Raw genomic sequence first — 22,047 nt, 5'->3', positions numbered from 1 at the left:
CTTGCAAAAAACGTGAAACCACCACCCCCCGCCCTCTGAAGGAACATCTGCGCCGGTTTGAAACACGCAGGCTGGCCTGCCTACGATCTATGCTGGGTCTCACCAGACGTGGATTGTGTACGGAGCTCACGTATCTTCAGATCTGGACGCAGTCCCATCATCAGTGAATTCCACCGCGTGCCCAAGCAGCTTCGTTTCGTATGGTTACATTACCCCCCCCAACCTCCTCTCTCTCTCTGATCTTCACACCCTGACAGGCTCACCACAGTGGTGACATCACCTTTCCTCCTCTAGTTAAGACCGGAAGCAGGAAGACTTCCTCACAATTCTGGCAAACCGCCTGATGAAGTTGCTGCTGCTGCTGGTTGTTGTTGTGACCACGAGCGAAACGACTGAACGGGGACACGGGGTCGGGGTGGGGGTGTGGAGGGTGATGGTGATGCAGTGGCCGCCAGCTTCCCATGGTGAAAGTCGAGGGATAGGAACAGTAGGAGGGGTTCTTCACCTTCACTGCAGCCTTAGTAGTGCATCGTCGTGGTCACCACACACCGCCGCATTCTCCAGGGCCGCCCGCCGGATTCGAACCGCAGAGAACGCGCTACCGCTTAGGGGGCAGTGGTTCTTCACCTTCACTGCAGCCTTGCACCCCCTTTGATTATCACTCGTTAAAACTTGTTAATAACTTACACAGGGTTTGATGAAACAACGTTAAGTTGTAACTCAAGTGCCCCGTGCTTAATTTGTGTTTTCGATTATTGACCTTCAATCAAATATCTGGCGACGTCTCGCCAGCCCCCCTAAGGCCGTAGCCATGGAGTCAACATGGGGGGGGGGGGCAAATCCTCTAGGGCCCCCCCCCCCCAGAAAAAAAATAAAAATTTGAAAATGTATTTCCTGCCTAAAATATTTAAAAAATTCACTAAAACATAGGATGGACTTTTTATTTATTTTATACAACGTCTAATAGTGTATTGTATTACATTGCTCTGTTTTTTTCTTTTTTTATCTTTTCTTGTTTCATTGTATGTAATGGCAGAGATAAGGGATTAATAAAGTACAACCATAACCACAGTCATATAAACAGAAATCTATTTTATAGCAATATATTGGGGAGGACATTTTGAGCATATTTGAATATTGGGGGGGGGGGGGGTGGACACATACTATTTGGTTCTGTCGGTAAAGTCACGTAGGTATAAAATAAAATTGATCACGACGTTTCGGGCGCAACACAAGCGTCTGTCATCAGGTGTTTGAAATGGGTGTAGCCCAAGGGTCATAAAGAAGTGGCCGGGTCTAGTGATGTTAATGTGAGAAATTAGCATGTAACAACACGTTTAAAAAAAAATTAAAAACAGTCTGCCTCAGCAGCAGACCATGCTTTCCCACCTGATGGCGGACGCTTGTGTTGCGCCCGAAACGTCGTGCTTAATTTTATTTCTACCTACGTGACTTTACCGAAAGAACCAGAGTATGGATTCCTACAGTCACGAAAGCTTCAAATCAAGATTGGATGTGTCCCCCCCCCCCCCAATATATATGATAATGACGGCTTTGAGAAAAACCACTGGAATTGAGGGAGTTCAGGTGAGTTAAGAAGGTGTTCCATTACTCACTCGACCACACTCTCACTTCCACGACACTGAACACACAAACCACTCCCAACAATGCTCTTAGTTCTTTCGGTAAAGTCACGTAGGTGAAAAATTAAATTAAAATTAATAAAAATAAAACAATAAAAAAAAATCACGACGTTTCGGAGGCAACGCAAGTCTCCGTCATCAGGTGGGACCGTCACAGCCAGATTTGCTGCATGAAGTGAGGCAAGGATTCAAGATGTGTTGCCTCCGAAACGTCGTGATTTTTTTTATTTTTTATTGTTTTACTATTATTAATTTTAATTTCATTTTTGTACCTACGTGACTTTACCGAAAGAACTAAGAGTATGAATCCTTGCAGTCACGAAAGCTTCAAATCTAGAATTCACTCACAACAACTGCACCATCGCCACTCTGAACTTCAAGACGGACACATAAAAAATTAACCCATAAAAACAAAGTTTTTCACTATAAATCCTTTATATGCGTGGCATCGGGGCGGCTAGAGTCCTCTCGTCCTCTGGCTTGAGATGGCTGCCACCTATGGGTCAGATGATTGTCTGGCAGCATTAAGCAATTGGTAATTAAATATTTTTAAAAAAATCCCTAAAAAGTGTAAAATTTTGGAAATCTTTTTTTCACGAAAATGCATTGTCACGCACAACGAGTCTGTGTGCAAAATGTCAGCTCGATTGGATCACGGGGAGTGGGTTAAAACACGACTGAAAGATTTGCACGGTCCTAAGCAAGCAAGCGAACTTAATATAAAGGATTTTAAAAGATAATAAATTCGACGTATTGCGCTCTGATGTTATCGCGATGGCGCGGATAAAGAGGAAATATAAACGCTGCAAAAACAAAACCCAACAGCGTCTTTCCTTGAGCATCAGCAGCTGTTGATTGGTTCCTCGTTTTACGTAAATCATTATGATCTTGCCCTGCCGCGCGCGCGCGTGAGTGTGTGTGAGTGTGTGTGTGCGCGCGTATGTGCGTGTGTGAGTGTGAATGTGTGCCCGTATGTATGTGTGTGCGTGCTTGAGTGTGTGTGTGTGATTGTACGCACGTGTGTGTGTGTGTGTGCGTGCGTGAGTGTGTGCGTGTGTGAGTGTGTGAGTGTGTGTGTGTGCCCGTATGTATGTGTGTGCGTGCGTGAGTGTGTGCGTGTGTGAGTGTGTGTGTGTGCCCGTATGCATGTGTGTGTGTGTGCGTGCGTGAGCGTGTGCGTGTGTGAGTGCGCGCGCGTGAGTGTGTGTCTGTGAGTGTGCGCGCGTGTGTGTGCGCGTGTGTGTGAATGAGTGTGTGTGTGAGTGTGCGCGCGTGTGTGTATGTGAGTGTGTGTGTGCGCGCGTATGTGCGTGTGTGCGCGCGCGTATGTGCGTGTGTGCGCGTGTGTATGTGTGAGTGTGGGGAGCGGTAGCGCGCTGCGCTATGAACCCAGCGACACGAGTTCGATTCCCGCTCACGCAACCACCAGTGACGATTATCTGAACCGGTCCTGGGCCTCCCCTAGGTCGACACAGCCTCAAATGAGTACCTGATGCGGTGTGTAGTAAACATCGCCACTAGGAAGACAAAGGCGGTCGGGCGTGGTGCTGGTCACCCACCCCCTCGTGTACCGTTCCGGCCTTCATTGGTGCTCGCTATCAGCACTTGCCACTACAGTCTGTTAAGGCTATATGGGGGATCTTTGTCTTTTGTGTGAGTGTGTGCCCGTAGGTATGTGTGCGCGTGAGTGTGTAAGTGTGTGCGCTGCTGCTGTTGAAATAGTGAGGGTTTGTAGGGGGGGGGGTTAACCCAACTCGAAAAAAAAAGTCTCTACTTGTTGTTTCAGTTTCCGACCCCTGGGTTAGTCGATAGCGTGCGGGGGGGGGGCGTGGGTAATTCCCGTCTCTTCCAAGAAATATAACCCCAGCGTGGAAGAGTAGGAGGAGGTCAAATACCCTTTGAGAGGGGTACGGCCCGGTAGCTCCATCCAGTGGAGAGGGACATTCTGCCCCGCAGTTGGCGTGAGTGGGCACTTGCAGAGCTGTGCCTTTGCCTTTAAATTGAGAGCGGTGCGTGGTTTTGGGTCATGTTAGGAACGCCGTGTGAGAAAGAGTTCATATCTCCCTCTCAAGTTGACTTCGCCAGCAATCCCTACAGAATTAAGAAAGATATAAAAAAAATTAAATGAAGGCAAAAAAAAACGGAATGTTCCAGAAGTTTCACCATGTTGACATTACATCACAGGCGCACGGAGAGGGAAGACGCGGGCACACAGACACACCCATGCACAGACACACACACAGACACACACACACACAGACACACCCACGAACAGACACACACACAGTCACACACACACGCACAGACACACACACACGCACAGACACACACACACGCACAGACACACACACAGACACACCTATGCACAGACACACACACACAGACACACCTATGCACAGACACACACACACACAGACACACCCACGCACAAACACACACACAGACACACACACAGTCACGCATACACGCACAGACACACACACGCACAGACACACACACCCACAGACACACCCACACACGCGGACAAAACATAACAACCGCCATTCGCCACTAAGTGGCGGTGACGTCACCACGACGCTTGTGCCAGGCCATGTGCACCTTGAGGCCACGTGAAGTGCCACACACTGACACACACACACTGGCACACACTGACACACACTGACACACACAACCGCCATTCGCCACTAAGTGGAGGTGACGTCACAACGACGCTTGTGCCAGGCCATGTGCACCTTGAGGCCACGTGAAGTGTTGAACGCCCGCTGGCAGGAGGTCACGGGGCAGACCCAGCAGGTGCCACAGGTCGACTGACTGAGATGACCGAGATGACTGGCTGATGCACCACCTGTGCCCCCTACTGTGCCAACTTGCTGTGCTTTAGCCACCCGGCGCTCCGCTCGTTGTTGTGAGCGTCGCTCCTCCGCCCTCCGTTGTTGTTAGAGGGTGACTGCCTCCAACTGCTCAGTAGCGTCCTTCACGAGCCTCCTCCACAGAGGCCGATCTTGACACCGCTGGTACCAGTCATCGGCAAGTCCACTCAGCTCCACGTCCTCCTGTACCACATCACTCCATCTCTTCTCTAGCCCGTGCCGCGCCCGTTTATCCCCCTCGATCCGGCCGAACAAAAGCTGTTTAGGCATGGGTATGCGGGCTACATGACCCAGCCAACGCAGCCTTGCCTGCCGGAGGAGCTCACCGATGGGGCTTTGCCCAGATCTTTTTTTGTGAGCTCCTCACACAATCCAACCTCGTTAAACCCAGGATGGATCGTAGAAAGGCCAGCCTAAATGTTTCCAACCGGCGAAGATGCTCCATTAGGGGGGTCCACGTTTCGCAAGCGTAGAGAAGGGAGGGAATGACTGTGGCCGAGAAGACCTGAAGCTTCGTGCGGAGCGACAGACCAGGTAGCTTCCACACAGCGTTACGCAACCGATGAAAAGATATTGCCGCTCGACTTATTCGGAGTGAGACCTCTGCTGTATCATGTTAAACAGGCACTGCGCCACTAACGCGGGCACCAACGCCAGTGACGATTATCTGAACTGGTGCTGGGATCTCCCCCTAGGTCGGCTCAGCCATAAAAATTAGTACCTGGTGCGGTGTGTAGTAAACATCGTCACTGTGTGAGACAAAAGCGGCCGAGGCGTGTCTTTGTGCACGAGACAGTAGCATCAAAGATAAAGAGCCCCCGTATAGCCTTAACAGACTGTAGGGGCAAGTGCTGTTATCGAGTAGCACCTATGAAGACCGGCGCTTTGGCACACGAGGGGGTGGGTGGGTGGTGTGGCCTTCACCACACCCGACAAAAGCGCCACACGTGCGTGCCCTCTGCAAGCTTCGGGTCGCGTGTTGCCTGCTGACCGCATTTCGCTCGCCCGACCACAGCTCGGTGAAGAGGAGGGGGTAGGGGGGGAGGAGGAGGAGGGCATCACGGCCTAGTGCAGATGGCAGCAGCAGATAAAGTCGAAACCTCATGGGAAACACGTGCCTCTCCGCTTTTTTTTGCTTCCTCCTGAACGAGACTCGCCCGGGCAGCTGCCAGAAGTCACGTGGTGTTCGCGATCACAATCTTTATTTGTTCCTGCAGGAGCAGCAGGAGGAGGAATCCGATGGGTTATGAAGCGCTTTGTTTTTTCACGGATGTCCACTAGGGACGCGGGGTCAGAACGTTACAACAACAAGGTAAACAAAACATATATATTTTTAGGGTTTTTTCGGTAAAGTCACGTAGGTAAAATTTTTTAATTATAATCTATAAAAAATAAAATAAAATAAAAATCACGACGTTTCGGAGGCAACACAAGCTTCCGTCTTCAGGTGGAACCGTCACAGCACGATAGCTGCATCTAGAATTAAAACATATATATGCAATATAAATATAAACTATTTGTTCTTTTACCAGGTAAAGCCCAACTGAGCTATTAGATCATTTTTTTCAGAAGTGACCCGGCCACAAATGATGGCTCAACGAAGTGGCCCATCGTGCCGAAATTTGGAGGAGCCAAATAATCTAAATAATGTGGTCCGGACTGGCAGAGGAGTTCAAGATGTCATTGTGGTGGTCAAAGATATCGGTGCCACCACCACCATCACCACCAACCACCACCACCATCACCACCAACCACCATCACCACCAACCACCAACCACCACCACCAACCACCACCATCACCACCAACCACCATCACCACCAACCACCACCAACCACCACCACCATCACCACCACCATCACCACCATCACCACCACCAACCAGCACCACCAACCAGAACCACCACCAACCACCACCACCATCACCACCACCATCACCACCATCACCATCACCAACCAGCACCACCACCACCAACCAGAACCACCACCAACCACCACCACCAACCACCACCACCACCACCATCATTGCAAACAATCTTCATTTGAAGCTTTCGTGACTGCAAAAATCCATACTCTTTGGTTCTTTCGGTAAAGTCACGTGGGTAGAAAATAAAAAAAAACAAATCACGACGTTTCGGGCGCAACACAAGCGTCTGTCATCAGGTGGGAAAATTTCATACCCACGTGACGTTACCGAAAGAACCCAAGAGTATTGCAAACAATATCTAAACACATTTTGTTCTTGATGGTTGCTGAGTGAGCACATAGGCCTCGAAGAGTCCGAGCGGTCAGCAACGAACGGCACTAATTATACGAGTCGCTCCGTTTCTGGAATTGGGTTATTTGCTGAAACTTAAAGGCGGAGCTGTGCGAAGACAGAAGCAGCATGTGAAGTGTCGTGACCTGCACGTGGCGAATGAGTGAGTTGTTGTGACCGGCAGTGTGGTGAGTGGATGGGTGAGTGAGTGAGCGGGTGAATGAGTGAGTGTATTGTTGTGACAGGGAGTGTGGTGAGTGGATGGGTGAGTGGGGAGTGGATGGGTGAGTGAGCGGGTGAGCGGGTGAATGAGTGAGTGTATTGTTGTGACAGGGAGTGTGGTGAGTGAATGGGTGAGTGGGGAGTCGGTGAGTGAGTGGATTGTTGTAACCGACAGTGTGGTGAGTGGATGGATGAGTGAGCGAGCTGGTGAGTGTATTGTTGTGACCGGCAGTGTGGTGAGTGGATGGGTGGGTGGGTGAGTGAGTGAGCGAGTGAATGAGTGAGTGTGTTGTTGTGACAGGGAGTGTGGTGAGTGGATGGGCGAGTGGGGAGTGGGTGAGTGAGTGTATTGTTGTGACTGGCAGTGTGGTGAATGGAGGGGTGAGTGGGGAGTGGATAGGTGTGTGAGTGGGGAGTGGGTGAGTGAGCGGGTGCATGAGTGAGTGTATTGTTGTGACCGGCAGTGTGGTGAGTGGATGGGTGAGTGGGTGAGTGGATGGATGAGTGGGGAGTGGGTGGGTGAGTGAGTGGGTGAGTGTAATGTTGTGATCGGCAGTGTGGTGAGTGGATGGGTGAGTGGATGGGTGAGTGGGTGAGTGGATGGGTGAGTGGGGAGTGGGTGGGTGAGTGAGTGGGTGAGTGTATTGTTGTGACCGGCAGTGTGGTGAGTGGATGGGTGAGTGGGGAGTGGGTGAGTGAGTGGGCGAGTGAGTGGATTGTTGTGACAGGCAATTGTGGTGAGTGGATGGGTGAGTGGGGAGTGGGTGAGTGAGTGGGTGGGTGAGTGAGTGGATTGTTGTGACAGGCAGTGTGGTGAGTGGATAGGTGTGTGAGTGGGAGAGTGAATAAGGGAGCGGGTGAGTGTGTTGTGACATGCAGTGTGGTGAATGAGTGGGTGTATTGTTATGGGGAGCGGTGGCGCAGCGGTTAGCGCGCTGCGCTCCGAAACCGGTAACCGGTGACGGTCCCTGGGCCTCCCCCTAAGTCGACTCAGCCTCAAATGAGTACCTGGTGCGATGTGTAAAACATCGCCACTGGGGAGACAAAGGCGACCCGGCGTGGTGCTAGTCACCAACCCCTTCGTGGGTGGATGTGTTCAACTTCCCACCACTAAAAAGTACGGTAATATTTAAACAAACTTTTTTAAAAACACGCTTTCATAAAATGTATCGTACTCGTAATGGCAAAACTCCACGACTCCAGGAAGTGGCCCCGAAGCTTGCCATAACGTAAGGGGGGGCCGTGGTGATTTACAGCCAACGTGAGTTGAGCGTGGACAATTAGACCCAAGCCGAAACATAACTTCTAAAAAAGATGGTTACATTTTTTTATTCTATATATTTTTTGATAGAATATAGTATTGTCATCAGTAAGACATAACTAAACCAAGTTTGCAGTCGATACCACATTGGGAAGTGGCTAAAAATAGAGGTACAAGATTTGAGGATACGACAACAACAGACAGAGTGAGTTCAATAAAAGCGCGTAACAAGTATAACCCGTAAAAACAAAGTTTTTCACTATAAATCCTTTATATGCGTGGCGGCTAGAGTCCTCTCGTCCTCTGGCTTGAGATGGCTGCCACCTATGGGTCAGATGATTGCCTGCCACCATTAAGCAATTGGTAATTAAATATAATTAATTTTTTCCTAAAAAGTGTAACATTTTGGGAAAAACATTTTTCAAGAAAATAAATTGTCACGCACAACGAGTCTGTGTGCAAAATGTCAGCTCGATTGGATCACGGGAAGTGGGTTAAAAAACGACCGGAAGATTTGCACGGTCGTAAGCGCGCAAGCAAGCAAGCAAGTGAACTTAATATAAAGGATTTAAAAATAGTCCCCACCCCCCCCCCCGTGCACCCCTCTAGACGGGGTGCTTGGCCTACTCTTCCACGCTGCAATAGGGTTGTGGGAGGTGCCCACACTTTATCACACCACCACACGTGGCCTGCCGATTTTCTAACAAGCGATGGACCCCCCGTGGATGGGACACCGGGTGGTTGTGTGGGTGCCGCTACGGGAGATCGAATCGCGCGCGTTAAGGGGCCGTCCATAAATGACGTCACGCGATTTTGGACGATTTTTGACTCCCCCCCCCTTCGTCACACGGCGTCACAAAAAGTCAGACCCTCCCTCAAATATGACGTCACAAAGCTCTGCCCCCCCCCACACAAAAAAAATAAAACATGCTTCAAATCGCTTTAAACTATTGTCATTGTAGTGCGTGTTTAATGTGGCGCTGCACTCTGATGTTGTAGGAGAAAACATTTATTAAAAAGTCTATTTCATTAAGTAAAACGTGTTGTATATATTTATTACTGGTAGGAACCACCTGGTTCCACCAGCCCACAGGGGATTATTGTGTCCGTCCATCGTGCATCAAAAAATGGGAGTGGGGAGGGTGGGGAGGGGCTGGGTGGAGAGGGTGGGGAGGGGCTGGGTGGGGGGTGGGAGGGGTGGGGCTGGGTGGGGAGGGGAGGGTGGGGAGGGGCTGGGTGGGGGGTGGGAGGGGTGGGGCTGGGTGGGGAGGGGAGGGTGGGGAGGGGCTGGATGGGGAGGGTTGGGAGGGGCTGGGTGGGGGGTGGGAGGGGTGAGGCTGGGTGGGGAGTGGGAGGGGTGGGGCTGGGTGGGGTGGGGCTGAGTGGGGCTGGGAGGGGTGGGGCTGGGTGGGGAGGGGCTGGGTGGGGAGGATGGGGCTGGGTGGGGAGGTGGGAGGGGTGGGGCTAGGTGGGGTGGGGCTGGGTGGGGCTGGGTGGGTGGGGAGGGTAGGGAGGGGCTGGGTGGGGAGGGTGGGGCTGGGTGGGGGGTGGGACTGGGTGGGGAGGGGCTGGTCACCCCGTGGTGCCCTTATAAAACAACGTTTAACCTACTCACGCCGGCTTGTGCCCGCCCTCACAGTCGGGCATATTTGCGGAATACACCACGCCGCCGTTGACCCTGGCCATTGACCGAGCAACCCAACGTTCCTACCAGCTCCCTCCGCAGGAATGTGTTTTAGTAAACCCCGAGTTAATGTTGTGAGTTATTTTTTAATGTCCCCTTAGTGGTGCCCGCATTCACCACAATGCTAAAACACAAAACAGCCCGCATTATTTATGCGCCGCGAAGGAGAAGGGTCGTTTCCCGAAACGTCGACTATTACATTGGGGGTTTTCCCCCTTTTCCCTGAGGCGAACTTATTGAGTTTCCAACCATTTGAATAACATGCGTCTGGAGGTTAAATTTCGATTTAAAGCTTTCGAGACTGCAGCGATCCATCTTCTTGGTTCTTTCGGTAAAGTCACGTAGAAGGGAAATAATAAAATAATTAAATATTCAACATAATAAAATATTTTATTATTTGGTAATAAAATATTTTATTATGTTTTATGTATTATTTGGTAATAAAATATTTTATTATGTTTTATTTTTATTATTTTATTATTTCCCTTCTACGTGACTTTACCGAAAGAACCAAGAAGACGCGTCTGGAGGTTAAACCTCTGATATGGCAACATAGCTGGATGGTTATTAAAACCTTTTTTTTAAACGTTCTCCACATTCTAACAATAACATTACTTTCATACGTCGGGTTATTCCCTTTACCAGACTAATTTTAGTCAACAATATTTATCGCGTATAATGTTATTATTTAATATATAGCCGTGACGTCACGTCCTGCTTCCTCTGCAGCGCGGAATTCTGGGGGTTGGGGGTTGTCGACTTTCCCGCCAAAAATCTCTCCCCGTCGTCGTCCCGGCCGCATTCTCACCTCGGGGCTTCGTGTTGAGTTTGTGAGGAGAAGTCGAGACCATTTTATAAAGTTGTTGATTCATTGTCGAGTGACTAGCCATGGACGCGACCAGTGGGATGCGAGCGCGCGTGAACGCCGGCACGCTGTCCCAGTACGTGGGCAAGGTGGTGCAATTCCTCGGGAAAGTGGAACAGGTGGGTGGACACGGGGCCTCGCTCGCTCACTCAACCCACTACTCACCCACTCGCCACTCACTCACCCAACCCACTCACTCACCCAACTCACCCACTCGCCACTCACGACTCGCCCAACTCACCCACTCGCTACTCACCCCACCCACTCGCCACTCACCCAACCCACTCACCCACTCGACCGACTCACTCACCAAACCCACTCACTCACCCAACCCACCCACTCACCCAACTCACACACTCGCCACCCACTACTCACCACCCACTACTCACCACTCGCCCAACTAACCCACTCGCCACTCCTCCACTCACCCAACTCGCCCAACTCACCCACTCGCTACTCACCCGACCCACCCACTCGCCACTCACCCAACCCACTCACCCACTCGACCGACTCACTCACCAAACCCACTCACTCACCCACTCGCCACCCACTCGCCACCCACTACTCACCCGACCCACCCACTCGCCACTCACCCAACCCACTCACCACCCAACGTACCCACTACTCACCCAATTCACCCACTCGCCACCCATTCACCCACTCGCCACCCACTACTCACCCACTCGCCACTCGCCACCCATTCACCCACTCGCCACCCACTACTCACCCACTCGCCACTCGCCACCCATTCACCCACTCGCCACCCACTACTCACCCACTCGCCACTCGCCCAACCCACTCACCCAACTCACCCACTCAACCACTCGCCACCCATTCACCCACTCGCCACCCATTCACCCACTCGCCACCCACTACTCACCCACTCGCCACTCGCCACCCATTCACCCACTCGCCACCCACTACTCACCCACTCGTCACTCGCCCAACCCACTCACCCAATCACCCACTCGCCACCCACCCAACTCACCCACTCACCCACTAACCCACTAACCCACTAACCCACTCGACACTCACTCAACTCACTCACTCGCCACTCACCCACTCGCCACTCACCCAATCCACTTGTACTCACGCCACATTCACACCTCACATTCACACCTCGCACTCCACACTCGCATTCATACTCACACCTCACTCGCTCTCCACACTCACACTCCACGCTCACACCCCACATTCACCTTGCACATGAACACTGCACACACACACAGCTCCTCACTCACACTTCACATGCACACTCCACACTCGCATTTGCCATTTGTATCACGAGATGAAATGTCACGTTGAGAAGACAAGATGGGTGAACGTGAAGCGACAGTGGTGACTGCCTGCCCTGTGACTGACCCTCCCTTGGCCTCTCTTTCCCCAAGGTTCACCAGTCCGGTTCGAGCTTCACAATGAGTGACGGAGATGGCCAGAACATCACCGTGGAGATGCAGGCACCGGTGCGGAGAGAGGCGACACGGGTTCTATGAGATGTTAACGACCTCGCCTGGTCTACAGGAGGTCGTGGGTTCGATCCCGACCCTGACGCCTGCTGCTGTATATTTGGAGTTTGCGGTGTCTCTCATCATCATCACGGTGGCTAGTAGATGTTAACTACCTCGCCTGGTATGCAGGAGGTCGTGGTTCGATCCCGACCCTGACGCCTGCTGTATATTTGGAGTTTGCGGTGTCTCTCTCTCTCTGATCATCATCACGGTGGCTAGATGTTAACTACCTCGCCTGGTATGCAGGAGGTCGTGGTTCGATCCCGACCCTGACGCCTGCTCTATATTTGGAGTTTGCGGTGTCTCTCTCTCATCATCATCACGGTGGCTAGGAGATGTTAACCATCTCGCCTGGTATACAGGAGGTCGTGGGTTCGATCCCGACCCTGACGCCTGCTGCTGTCTATTTGGAGTTTGCGGTGTTTCTCTTTCTCATCATCATCATCACGGTGGCTAGGAGATGTTAACTACCTCGCTTGGTGTACAAGAGGTCGTGAGTTCGATCCCGACCTTGACGCCTAGTGTATATTTGGAGTTGCATGTATCTTTCTCTCCCCGTGGTCGCGTTTTTTCTCCGGGTCCTCCGGTTTTCCCATCCACATTGAGAAACGTTCGTTTTAGAGTATTTGGCTGCTGTACATTTCCACACGATAAGCAACTAAGTTGAGCTAACGTTTGTGGCCAGGTCGCTTCTGAAAAAGAACTGTATAGCTCAGTGGGCCTTACCTGGTAAAATATAAATAGTAGTACTTTGTTACGGTGGGGTAGGGGGATTCGGTGAGAGGATAACAGGTGGACATCTGTGAAAAATAGCTTTATAGTTCATCGGATTCCTCCAGTATACATACATATTCTGATTCTGTCCATCAACCGATAGCACCCGGGTCTATCCCGTGACCTGCCAGCGGTCGTTCAACACTTCACGTGGCCTTAAAGTGCACCTAGCCTGGCACAGGCGCCGTGGTAATGTCACCACCACTTTGTATGGAGCCAACCGCACTGATCGGAGGTGCAGGGGAAAGACAACAAACTAAACATAAAAAGCAGTTCTAAAGTGATGAGTTTTCAATTTAGATTATTTAAAATAGCAGCGGCTTCCTAATATCGGAAGGAAGAGCTGGAAAAACGCCTCTGAATGCGCGCGTGCGATGCGGTGTCCCACTTTGTTCGCTGGCCAGCCAAAACCGCTACGGAGATGACCGAAGTTTGCGTCACCCCCCCCCCCGCACACCATCGCGCGATGGTGTGCAGGGGGGGGGTGACAATTTGCGCTGTGAACCGAGGTCCACTTGTCACCGTGTGTCACATAGCTCAGAGCAAGCGCCATTCGCCGCTTCTTACAGGTGCTCGCGGTCCGAACGCGGCAGGCCGTCCCGGTTAATGCTGCGGGTGTGCGTGTACGCACCACGGACGTGAAAGATCGCGTGACCTCATTCGAATTGACCAGGCCGCCCATTGTGTTGCGGCGGCGTAGTCCGTCAGAAGAATTACCCGCCGAATGTTTTAATTGGGATATCACACGGCAAACATTGCTCATTGCGTGCGTGCGCGGGCGTGTTTGTTCCGCAGCTGGACGAGTTGCTGAGTGGGGTGGTGGACGTGGCGGCTCGCGTCACCCACAAGGGCTCGCTGCAATGCCTGAGCTACGAGCGCATCCGGGAGGACAAGGTGCCCTTCGGTGAGACCCCCACCGCACCGCCACCACTCCGCATACGCACAGCTCCACCAATCGCACCCCCACTCCATCCACCGCCACCGGACCCCCACCGCACCTCCACTACATCACCCACTGCATCACCCACTGCGCTGCTACCACGTTGCCACCACACCTCCACCGCTCTGCCACTGCACCCCAATTGCACCCCCACCACACCCCCACTGGATCCCCCACCGCACACCCCCACCGCACTGCCGCCGCACCTCCTCTGCGCCTTCACCACACCCCCACCGCACACCGTGCAGTTGCCAGCACGTACTCGCGGTGCAGAGGCTTGGGAGGCAGGGTCGGTGGTGAGATGCCACGGGGCAGTCCTGCAAAGCAGCTTGGAGAGATCCGTGTGTGGGTTAGACCCGAGAGACGGAAGGAGAAACGAATGCATTCGAGTGAATGCGACGGTGATTGACACCATTTTAACTGCTCGGAAGAGCGAGCGGGCATGGGCAGAGCACGTCACGGCCAGAAGGTATGAAGGCCGATGGTCAAATGTAATAACGGGAGTGCCAGCCAAGGAATGGAATGTGTCCAAGAGGACGTCAACCGAGGAGATTGAGCGATGAATCGGTGTAGGTGCTTCATCACCGCATCGCGCGCTTTCAGATGCGCTTCTGTGGCCGTCTGGAAGGCTCTTCCGGGGGGGTGCTGGCTCAACACGGGCGCGCCCCCCCCCCCCCCCCATCACGGCTCGGCTGTGCAATGGAAACTCTCCGCCATCATTGGGTCGTATCTCCCCTCACCGCTGACCCCCGCCCCCACGCAAGATGCCTTGTGCCGTAACGACCGTGGTTTCCTCTTTTCCCTTTCGCGTTTCTCTCCTGTCTCGTCGCAGACCTCAACCTGTACAACGAGGCCATCAAGATTAGCCAGGACTTCTCCCAATTCTACCTACCGGAGCAACTGAACATGTGATGACCTTCGTCGCTCGAGCCCCCGTCGACCGGTCAACCCCAAACCAGCACACGGTGGAGTGGCGGAGCGGGTTCACACGCCTCGGCAGTTCCACGAATTGTCGCGATCCCATTCCAGAGTCGCGGTGAGCACGGTTGGCTACGTACGGTGGCGAAAGAGGGTTCACCGTGCGCTCGTGCGTGGTTCGATTCGAGGGTGGAATGGCGCCTCTAGTGGCTGCGAGGGGTCTTCTTCTCGTCATACGGCTGTTGTGGATGCAGCAGAACAACGACGCCTCCGACAATCTCACATTCAGGCGGTCAGGTTGGCCACAAGGGTGATGCGAACTCGAGAACACACAACGCATACGGGTCGAAAAGCATCGATTTCACACCTGCGCGATTCCTCCCGCGTATCGGTGAGCTTAAATGATATTTCGACGTCAATCGTTACTTCGTACCACCACCCAATTAAGTACCCACAGCGGTGGAATTTACGTATATTGAGACTTGTACCCCTTCCTCCACCGGCACATCTTGAGCAGTGCCGGCTCTGGGCCAGCACGGCACGGGTAGTTTCCCCTGTTGCCGAGCCGGAACCGAAGCCGCCCTTAATGCTGGCTTCACGGGACAAATCCGCGCTAGGAGCTGGGCCTCGTGACGTGCGCGCGATGCGTGTTTTCGCGTCACCTGCGTCGTTTGCAACCGCGCGTCTTACGGTCGTGAGTCGCGTGACGTCAGGTAAGGGCCACTGAGCAACATACAGTAAGACCTTGGATTGCGAGCATAATTCGTTCCGGAAACGTGTTTGTAATCCAAAGCACTCTTATATCAAAGCACTCTTATATCAGTTGTGATCACGTGACGCTCGGCAGACAAAGCGTATACACGTACTGCTCGTATTGCAAGACCTCGCTCGTTTTTCAAATTCATATTTATTTAAAATTTTGCTCGTCTCGCAGACCAAGTTACTCGCAGTCCAAGCTTTTACTGTAGCTCTCTCAAAAGCGGCCTGGCTATCTCAAATAATAGCTCAACGAAGTGGCTCATCATCCACGCGACCACAGAGAGAGAGAGATGTGAAAACTCCACATATACAGCAGCAAGTGTCGGGATCAGGATCGAACCCACGACCGCCTGCATACCAGGCGATGGAGTTAAGAGTCATAGCGGAGAGGTGACTCGCCTGACTCGTGTTCTCGATTGGTGGTTCAAATCCTGATCTGCTCCGCGATATATTTGTACATCACAAACAGTGTAATCCATTGCTGCTTATTGTGCTCTCTTAATTTATACTTGCGTGACGTTGACCTTCTTTCACACCTTACGTAGCCAATCGTGCTAATTTAATTCGTGTCTTCCTAAATGTAAAATAAAAATTAGTGTTTGTCCATCCGCTGCTGAATGAAGGCATCCGCCACACACCGTATCGAGCTCAAGTTTGTCAGGGATCGTAGTGTGGCCGCGTTCACGACTGCACCACCCTGCATTTGTCATTTTGTAGCATAGTAAATTACCACCAACGGAAGTTAAGTGCCAATGCACACAGAAGCAGAACCGGTCCACACCCTGTTGGCTTTCCAGAACACCTTGACCCAGCAGCATTTGCCTAAGCAAGCAGACTCTGGACCGGTTTCAACTTCTTGGGTCTCGTCAGCAGAGCGAGGCTTGTGAACACAAATGCTGCCGGGTTGCCCGTCGTCATTGGCAGGAGCACCCCAACAAAGCCACAGCGTGCATCGTTTGTACATAACGGATGGGGAATGCGGTTGTGAATTAAAGTCAATTTGTGGAAGGGCGTGTGTTAACATTAAGGCCATCACTGCGGCCCAAATATGTGGGGGTTTGTCTTGGCCATAGGTCAGGAACCCACAGCTCCTTGAGGAATCTCTTCGTTGGCGTTATTCACATGCATTTTGAAATAATAAAAAATTGTTTCCGGAATGTCTTGGCCAGGAGTCGGCAAACCTTGTAAGCTCTTGTACCGGAGCCGCATGCGGCTCTTTGAGGACCGCTACGTGACGTTATTCACGTGCATTGTGCCTCTTGAAATAACATTTTTGTTGTCGCCTAATTAGAAAGAAAAAAAACGGCTGCTCTTGTTATTTTTGTTGCTGACCCCACCCGCCCACGCCCGGTCTTGGCTGTGTGAATTGAAAAAGTAAGCGCTCTTGACATTGAATTTGAAACGTAAGCGTCGTGACCGCGTAGCTTTTGGCCGCGGTTGTTCGGGTTCAATTTTGTTTTCGCGTTGCCGCTCGGCCGAAGGCGTCGAGGTTCGGTGTGTATCCACAGCTTCTAAATTTGAAGCTTTCGTGACTGCAAGGATTCATACTCTTAGGGTTTTTCGGTAAAGTCACGTCGGTAAAAATTTTTTTTTATGAAAGTAATAATAGAAATAAAATAATAAAAATCACGACGTTTGAGGCAACACAAGTTTCCGTCATCAGGTGATACTGTATCAAGTGATACAGTAAATCTAGCTGTGACGGTCCCACCTGATGACGGAGACTTGTGTTGCCTCCGAAACGATTTTTATTGTTTAATTTCTATTATTACTTTTATTAATTTAAAAAAAAAATTACCTACGTGACTTTACCGAAAAAACCTAAGAGTATCCACAGCTTGTGTTGCGGAGGTTATAAGCTAAACTCAACTATTTTAAAACCGCATTTTATTTGACCAGGTAAAGCCCACTGAGCTTTTAGCGATTATTCAGAAGCAGCTTCTCATCACGTGGACACTTAAAAAAATTAATGCAACCACAGGGATAACAGTCGAACTCCAAATATACAGTGGGCGTCAGAGTCAGGATCGAACCCACGACCTCCCGCATACCAGGCCAGGGCGATAACATCCCGCCATCTCGGCATTTCCCCACCGAGCAATTGCAGTTAAATAGCCGCTTGAAGTGTTCGCTTTGTGTTGATTCCATTGTTGTTTTCCTTGCTTGTTGAAGTTTAGAGTGTCCGTGTTGTCGTTTCCTTGAACCCTTCAAGTGAATTAAAAGGAATTTGCCTTCTGTGGAGCCGTCGTGGTCGTCTGATGCTTGTTGTGCAACGTGGAGGAGGATCGTGGGCTCCCGGTGGGTGTGACTGAGACGAGCGGGCGAGTTGCAAAGTGAGCGGCCAAATTAGACGCGACGACGCTCATCATTGGGGCAAGGTGCAAAAATTCCGTTACTATAACGCCGCAGAAATAATCGCAGCTCGCGATGCGGGCAGTCTTCGCTCAACTGTTGAGAGAGGTTGTTCCTCGTCGCAGAACTCGGTCCGCTGTGGCCAGTCCCGCCTGTGGTAGTCGGCCTTGGTGTCTAAATATTTTGTAGTAATTTTTTTATTACTTTAGTATAAATACATGTTAATGATGATTCATATGTAGTTTTTTTTTACTTTGTGTGAACGAAAAGACACGTGCACACGTTTTCTCATTGAAAATCGGTCAATTTCAAAAAATCACTGTCTTGGTCACAAAAGCAAAGTTTGTGGAGAATAATAGCCATGAGCTGTACTTTTGAGGCATCGGCAATTAGGAAAACACATTGTCCTGCGGAGGGAGCTGGTAGGAACGTTGGGTTGCTCGGTCAATGGCCTGCAGGGTCAACGGCGGCGTGGTGTATTCCGCAAATATGCCCGACTGTGAGGGCGGGCACAAGCCGGCGTGAGTAGGTTAAACGTTGAGTTTTATAAGGGCACCACGGGGTGACCAGCCCCTCCCCACCCAGTCCCACCCCCCACCCAGCCCCACCCTCCTCACCCAGCCCCTCCCTACCCTCCCCACCCTCTCCACCCAGCCCCACCCCTCCCATTCTTGGATGCACGACGGACGGACACAATAATCCCCTGTGGGCTGGTGGATCCAGGAGGTTCCTACCAGTATAACACTTTACTGCCCAGGAACAAAAAAAACATTTGTTACACTGCAATCACACACACGGGGTTAACACACACACAGAGTTAACACACACAGGGTTAACACACAGGGTTAACACACACAGAGTTAACACACACAGGGTTAACACACACAGTTAACACACACAGTGTTAACACACACACAGGGTTAACACACACACAGTGTTAACACACACAGTGTTAACACACACACAGGGTTAACACACACACAGTTAACACACACACAGTGGTAACACACACAGAGTTAACACACAGTTAACACACACAGGGTTAACACACACAGAGTTAACACACACACGGTTAACACACACACAGTGTTAACACACACACAGTGTTAACACACACACACAGTTAACACACAGAGTTAACACACACAGTGTTAACACACACACACAGTGTTAACACACACAGTGTTAACACACACACAGTTAACACACACACAGTTAACACACACACAGTGTTAACACACACACAGTGTTAACACACACACACTGTTAACACACACACACAGTTAACACACACACAGAGTTAACACACACAGTGTTAACACACACACAGGGTTAACACACACAGGGTTAACACACACAGGGTTAACACACACACAGGGTTAACACACACACAGAGTTAATACACACACAGTTAACACACACACAGAGTTAACACACACACAGTGTTAACACACACACAGAGTTAACACACACACAGAGTTAACACACACAGGGTTAACACACACACAGAGTTAATACACACACAGTTAACACACACACAGGGTTAACACACACACAGAGTTAACACACACACACACAGTTAACACACACACAGAGTTAACACACACAGTGTTAACACACACACAGGGTTAACACACACACAGGGTTAACACACACACAGGGTTAACACACACACAGTTAACACACACACAGAGTTAACACACACACACACAGTTAACACACACACAGAGTTAACACACACAGTGTTAACACACACACAGGGTTAACACACACACAGGGTTAACACACACACAGGGTTAACACACACACAGGGTTAACACACACACAGGGTTAACACACAGGGTTAACACACACACAGAGTTAACACACACACTGTTAACACACACACAGAGTTAACACACACAGAGTTAACACACACAGGGTTAACACACACACAGAGTTAACACACACACAGGGTTAACACACACACAGAGTTAATACACACAGAGTTAACACACACACAGAGTTAACACACACACAGGGTTAACACACACACAGAGTTAACACACACACAGAGTTAACACACACACAGAGTTAACACACACACTGTTAACACACACACAGAGTTAACACACACAGAGTTAACACACACAGGGTTAACACACACACAGAGTTAACACACACACAGGGTTAACACAGAGTTAACACACACAGAGTTAACACACACAGGGTTAACACACACACAGAGTTAACACACACACAGGGTTAACACACACAGAGTTAACACACACACAGGGTTAACACACACAGAGTTAACACACACACAGTGTTAACACACACACACAGAGTTAACACACACACACAGTGTTAACACACACACAGTGTTAACACACACACACAGAGTTAACACACACACAGTGTTAACACACACAGAGTTAACACACACAGAGTTAACACACACAGGGTTAACACACACACAGAGTTAACACACACACAGGGTTAACACAGTGTTAACACACACACAGTGTTAACACACACACAGAGTTAACACACACACAGAGTTAACACACACACAGTGTTAACACACACACAGAGTTAACACACACACACACAGTGTTAACACACACACAGTGTTAACACACACACAGTGTTAACACACACACAGAGTTAACACACACACAGTGTTAACACACACACAGGGTTAACACACACACAGTGTTAACACACACAGGGTTAACACACACAGGGTTAACACACACACAGGGTTAATACACACAGGGTTAACACAGAGTTAACACACACACAGGGTTAACACAGAGTAAACACACAAACAGGGTTAACACACACACGGGTTAACACACACAGTGTTAACACACACACAGGGTTAACACACACACAGGGTTAACACAGGGTTAACAGACACACAGGGTTAACACAGAGTTAACACACACAGGGTTAACAGACACACACAGGGTTCGCAATCGCGCTCATTGCTCGCTGCCACGCACACAGCACGCACGCGTTTGTCTGCGGGAGCTGCCTTGTGGAGGAGAGAGAAGAGGTGGGGGGGGGGGTCTGGTGCAATGCCTGGCTGATGAGGCTCTAGCTGACGAGGTGTGGCTGAGGAGGGTGCTGACTGTGGCTGGCTGGCTGGCTGTCTGAAGAGGTGCTGTCTGGGTGAGGAGGTGATAATTCTAGATTTGAAGCTTTCGTGACTGCAAGGATTCATACTGTTAGGTTTTTTCGGTAAAGTCACGTGGGTAAAAATAAATAATCAAAATGATAGAAATAATAATAGAAATAAAATAATAAAATGATATAAATAAAAGAAATAAAATGATAGAAATAATAAAAGAAATAACATAATTATTTTACTTCTATCATTTCTGTCATTTTTTTTTATTATTAGTCATTTTTACCTACGTGACTTTACCGAAAAAAACCTAAGGGTATGAGGAGGTGCTGTTTGAATGAGGAGGTGCTGTCTGGATGAGGAGGTGCTGTCTGGATGAGGAGGTGCTGTCTGGATGAGGAGGTGCGGTCTGGATGAGGAGGTGCGGTCTGGATGAGGAGGTGCTGTCTGGATGAGGAGGTGCTGTCTGGATGAGCCGAAGAGAGGTCGTCTAGCTGACTGAAGAGGTGCCGGCTTGACCGTGGAGGAGGAGGAGGAGGGGGAGGCTGCATGAAGAGGTGTGGCCGACTGACCGTGGTGCATTTTTTGTGTGGAGATTCAAGAATCCGTTTGCTGCGCTGTTGCTTTGCACACGTGGGTGGACAGATGTCGGCGCTGGGTTCACGGCGACCCGCTCTGCTGTGCACGCGTATGTCGCACTTCTTTCGCGCCGTACGCAGCCAACCGCGCTAGTCGGAGATGCGGCGGACTCACTGTCAGTCTAGATTTGAAGCTTTCGTGAATATGACTGTCAGTCTAACTGACTGTCTGACTAGCTTGTCTGACGTCAGTCTAACTGACTGTCTGTCTGACTGACTGACTGACTGTCTGACTGTGTAACTGGCT

General features: G+C 50.5%; 1 protein-coding gene and 1 long non-coding RNA gene across 2 annotated transcripts in view; both read left to right on the top strand.

Annotated features, from left to right (window-relative positions):
* The window catches only part of LOC144736716 (uncharacterized), a 501,200-nt gene extending 483,261 nt beyond the window's left edge, over window positions 1-17,939 (top strand). The window contains exon 2 of the long non-coding RNA XR_013588804.1: window positions 17,362-17,939. This is a non-coding gene — a long non-coding RNA (uncharacterized LOC144736716). The remainder of the gene's footprint in view (window positions 1-17,361) is intronic.
* On the top strand, window positions 10,661-17,939 carry RPA3 (replication protein A3). Its single transcript, XM_078619342.1, has 4 exons — window positions 10,661-10,918; window positions 12,188-12,262; window positions 13,877-13,985; window positions 14,854-17,939. Exons 1-4 carry the CDS (start codon window positions 10,823-10,825, stop codon window positions 14,931-14,933), a joined length of 360 nt encoding a protein of 119 aa, XP_078475468.1. The 5' UTR covers window positions 10,661-10,822; the 3' UTR covers window positions 14,934-17,939.
* Window positions 17,940-22,047: the final 4,108 nt, after the last annotated feature.

Source organism: Lampetra planeri, chromosome 62 (genome assembly GCF_965212315.1).
Source record: "Lampetra planeri chromosome 62, kcLamPlan1.2.h2, whole genome shotgun sequence".
NCBI lineage: Eukaryota > Metazoa > Chordata > Hyperoartia > Petromyzontiformes > Petromyzontidae > Lampetra > Lampetra planeri.
Note: the sequence above shows the minus strand (reverse complement) of the source record. Positions and strands in the feature narration are given on the sequence as shown.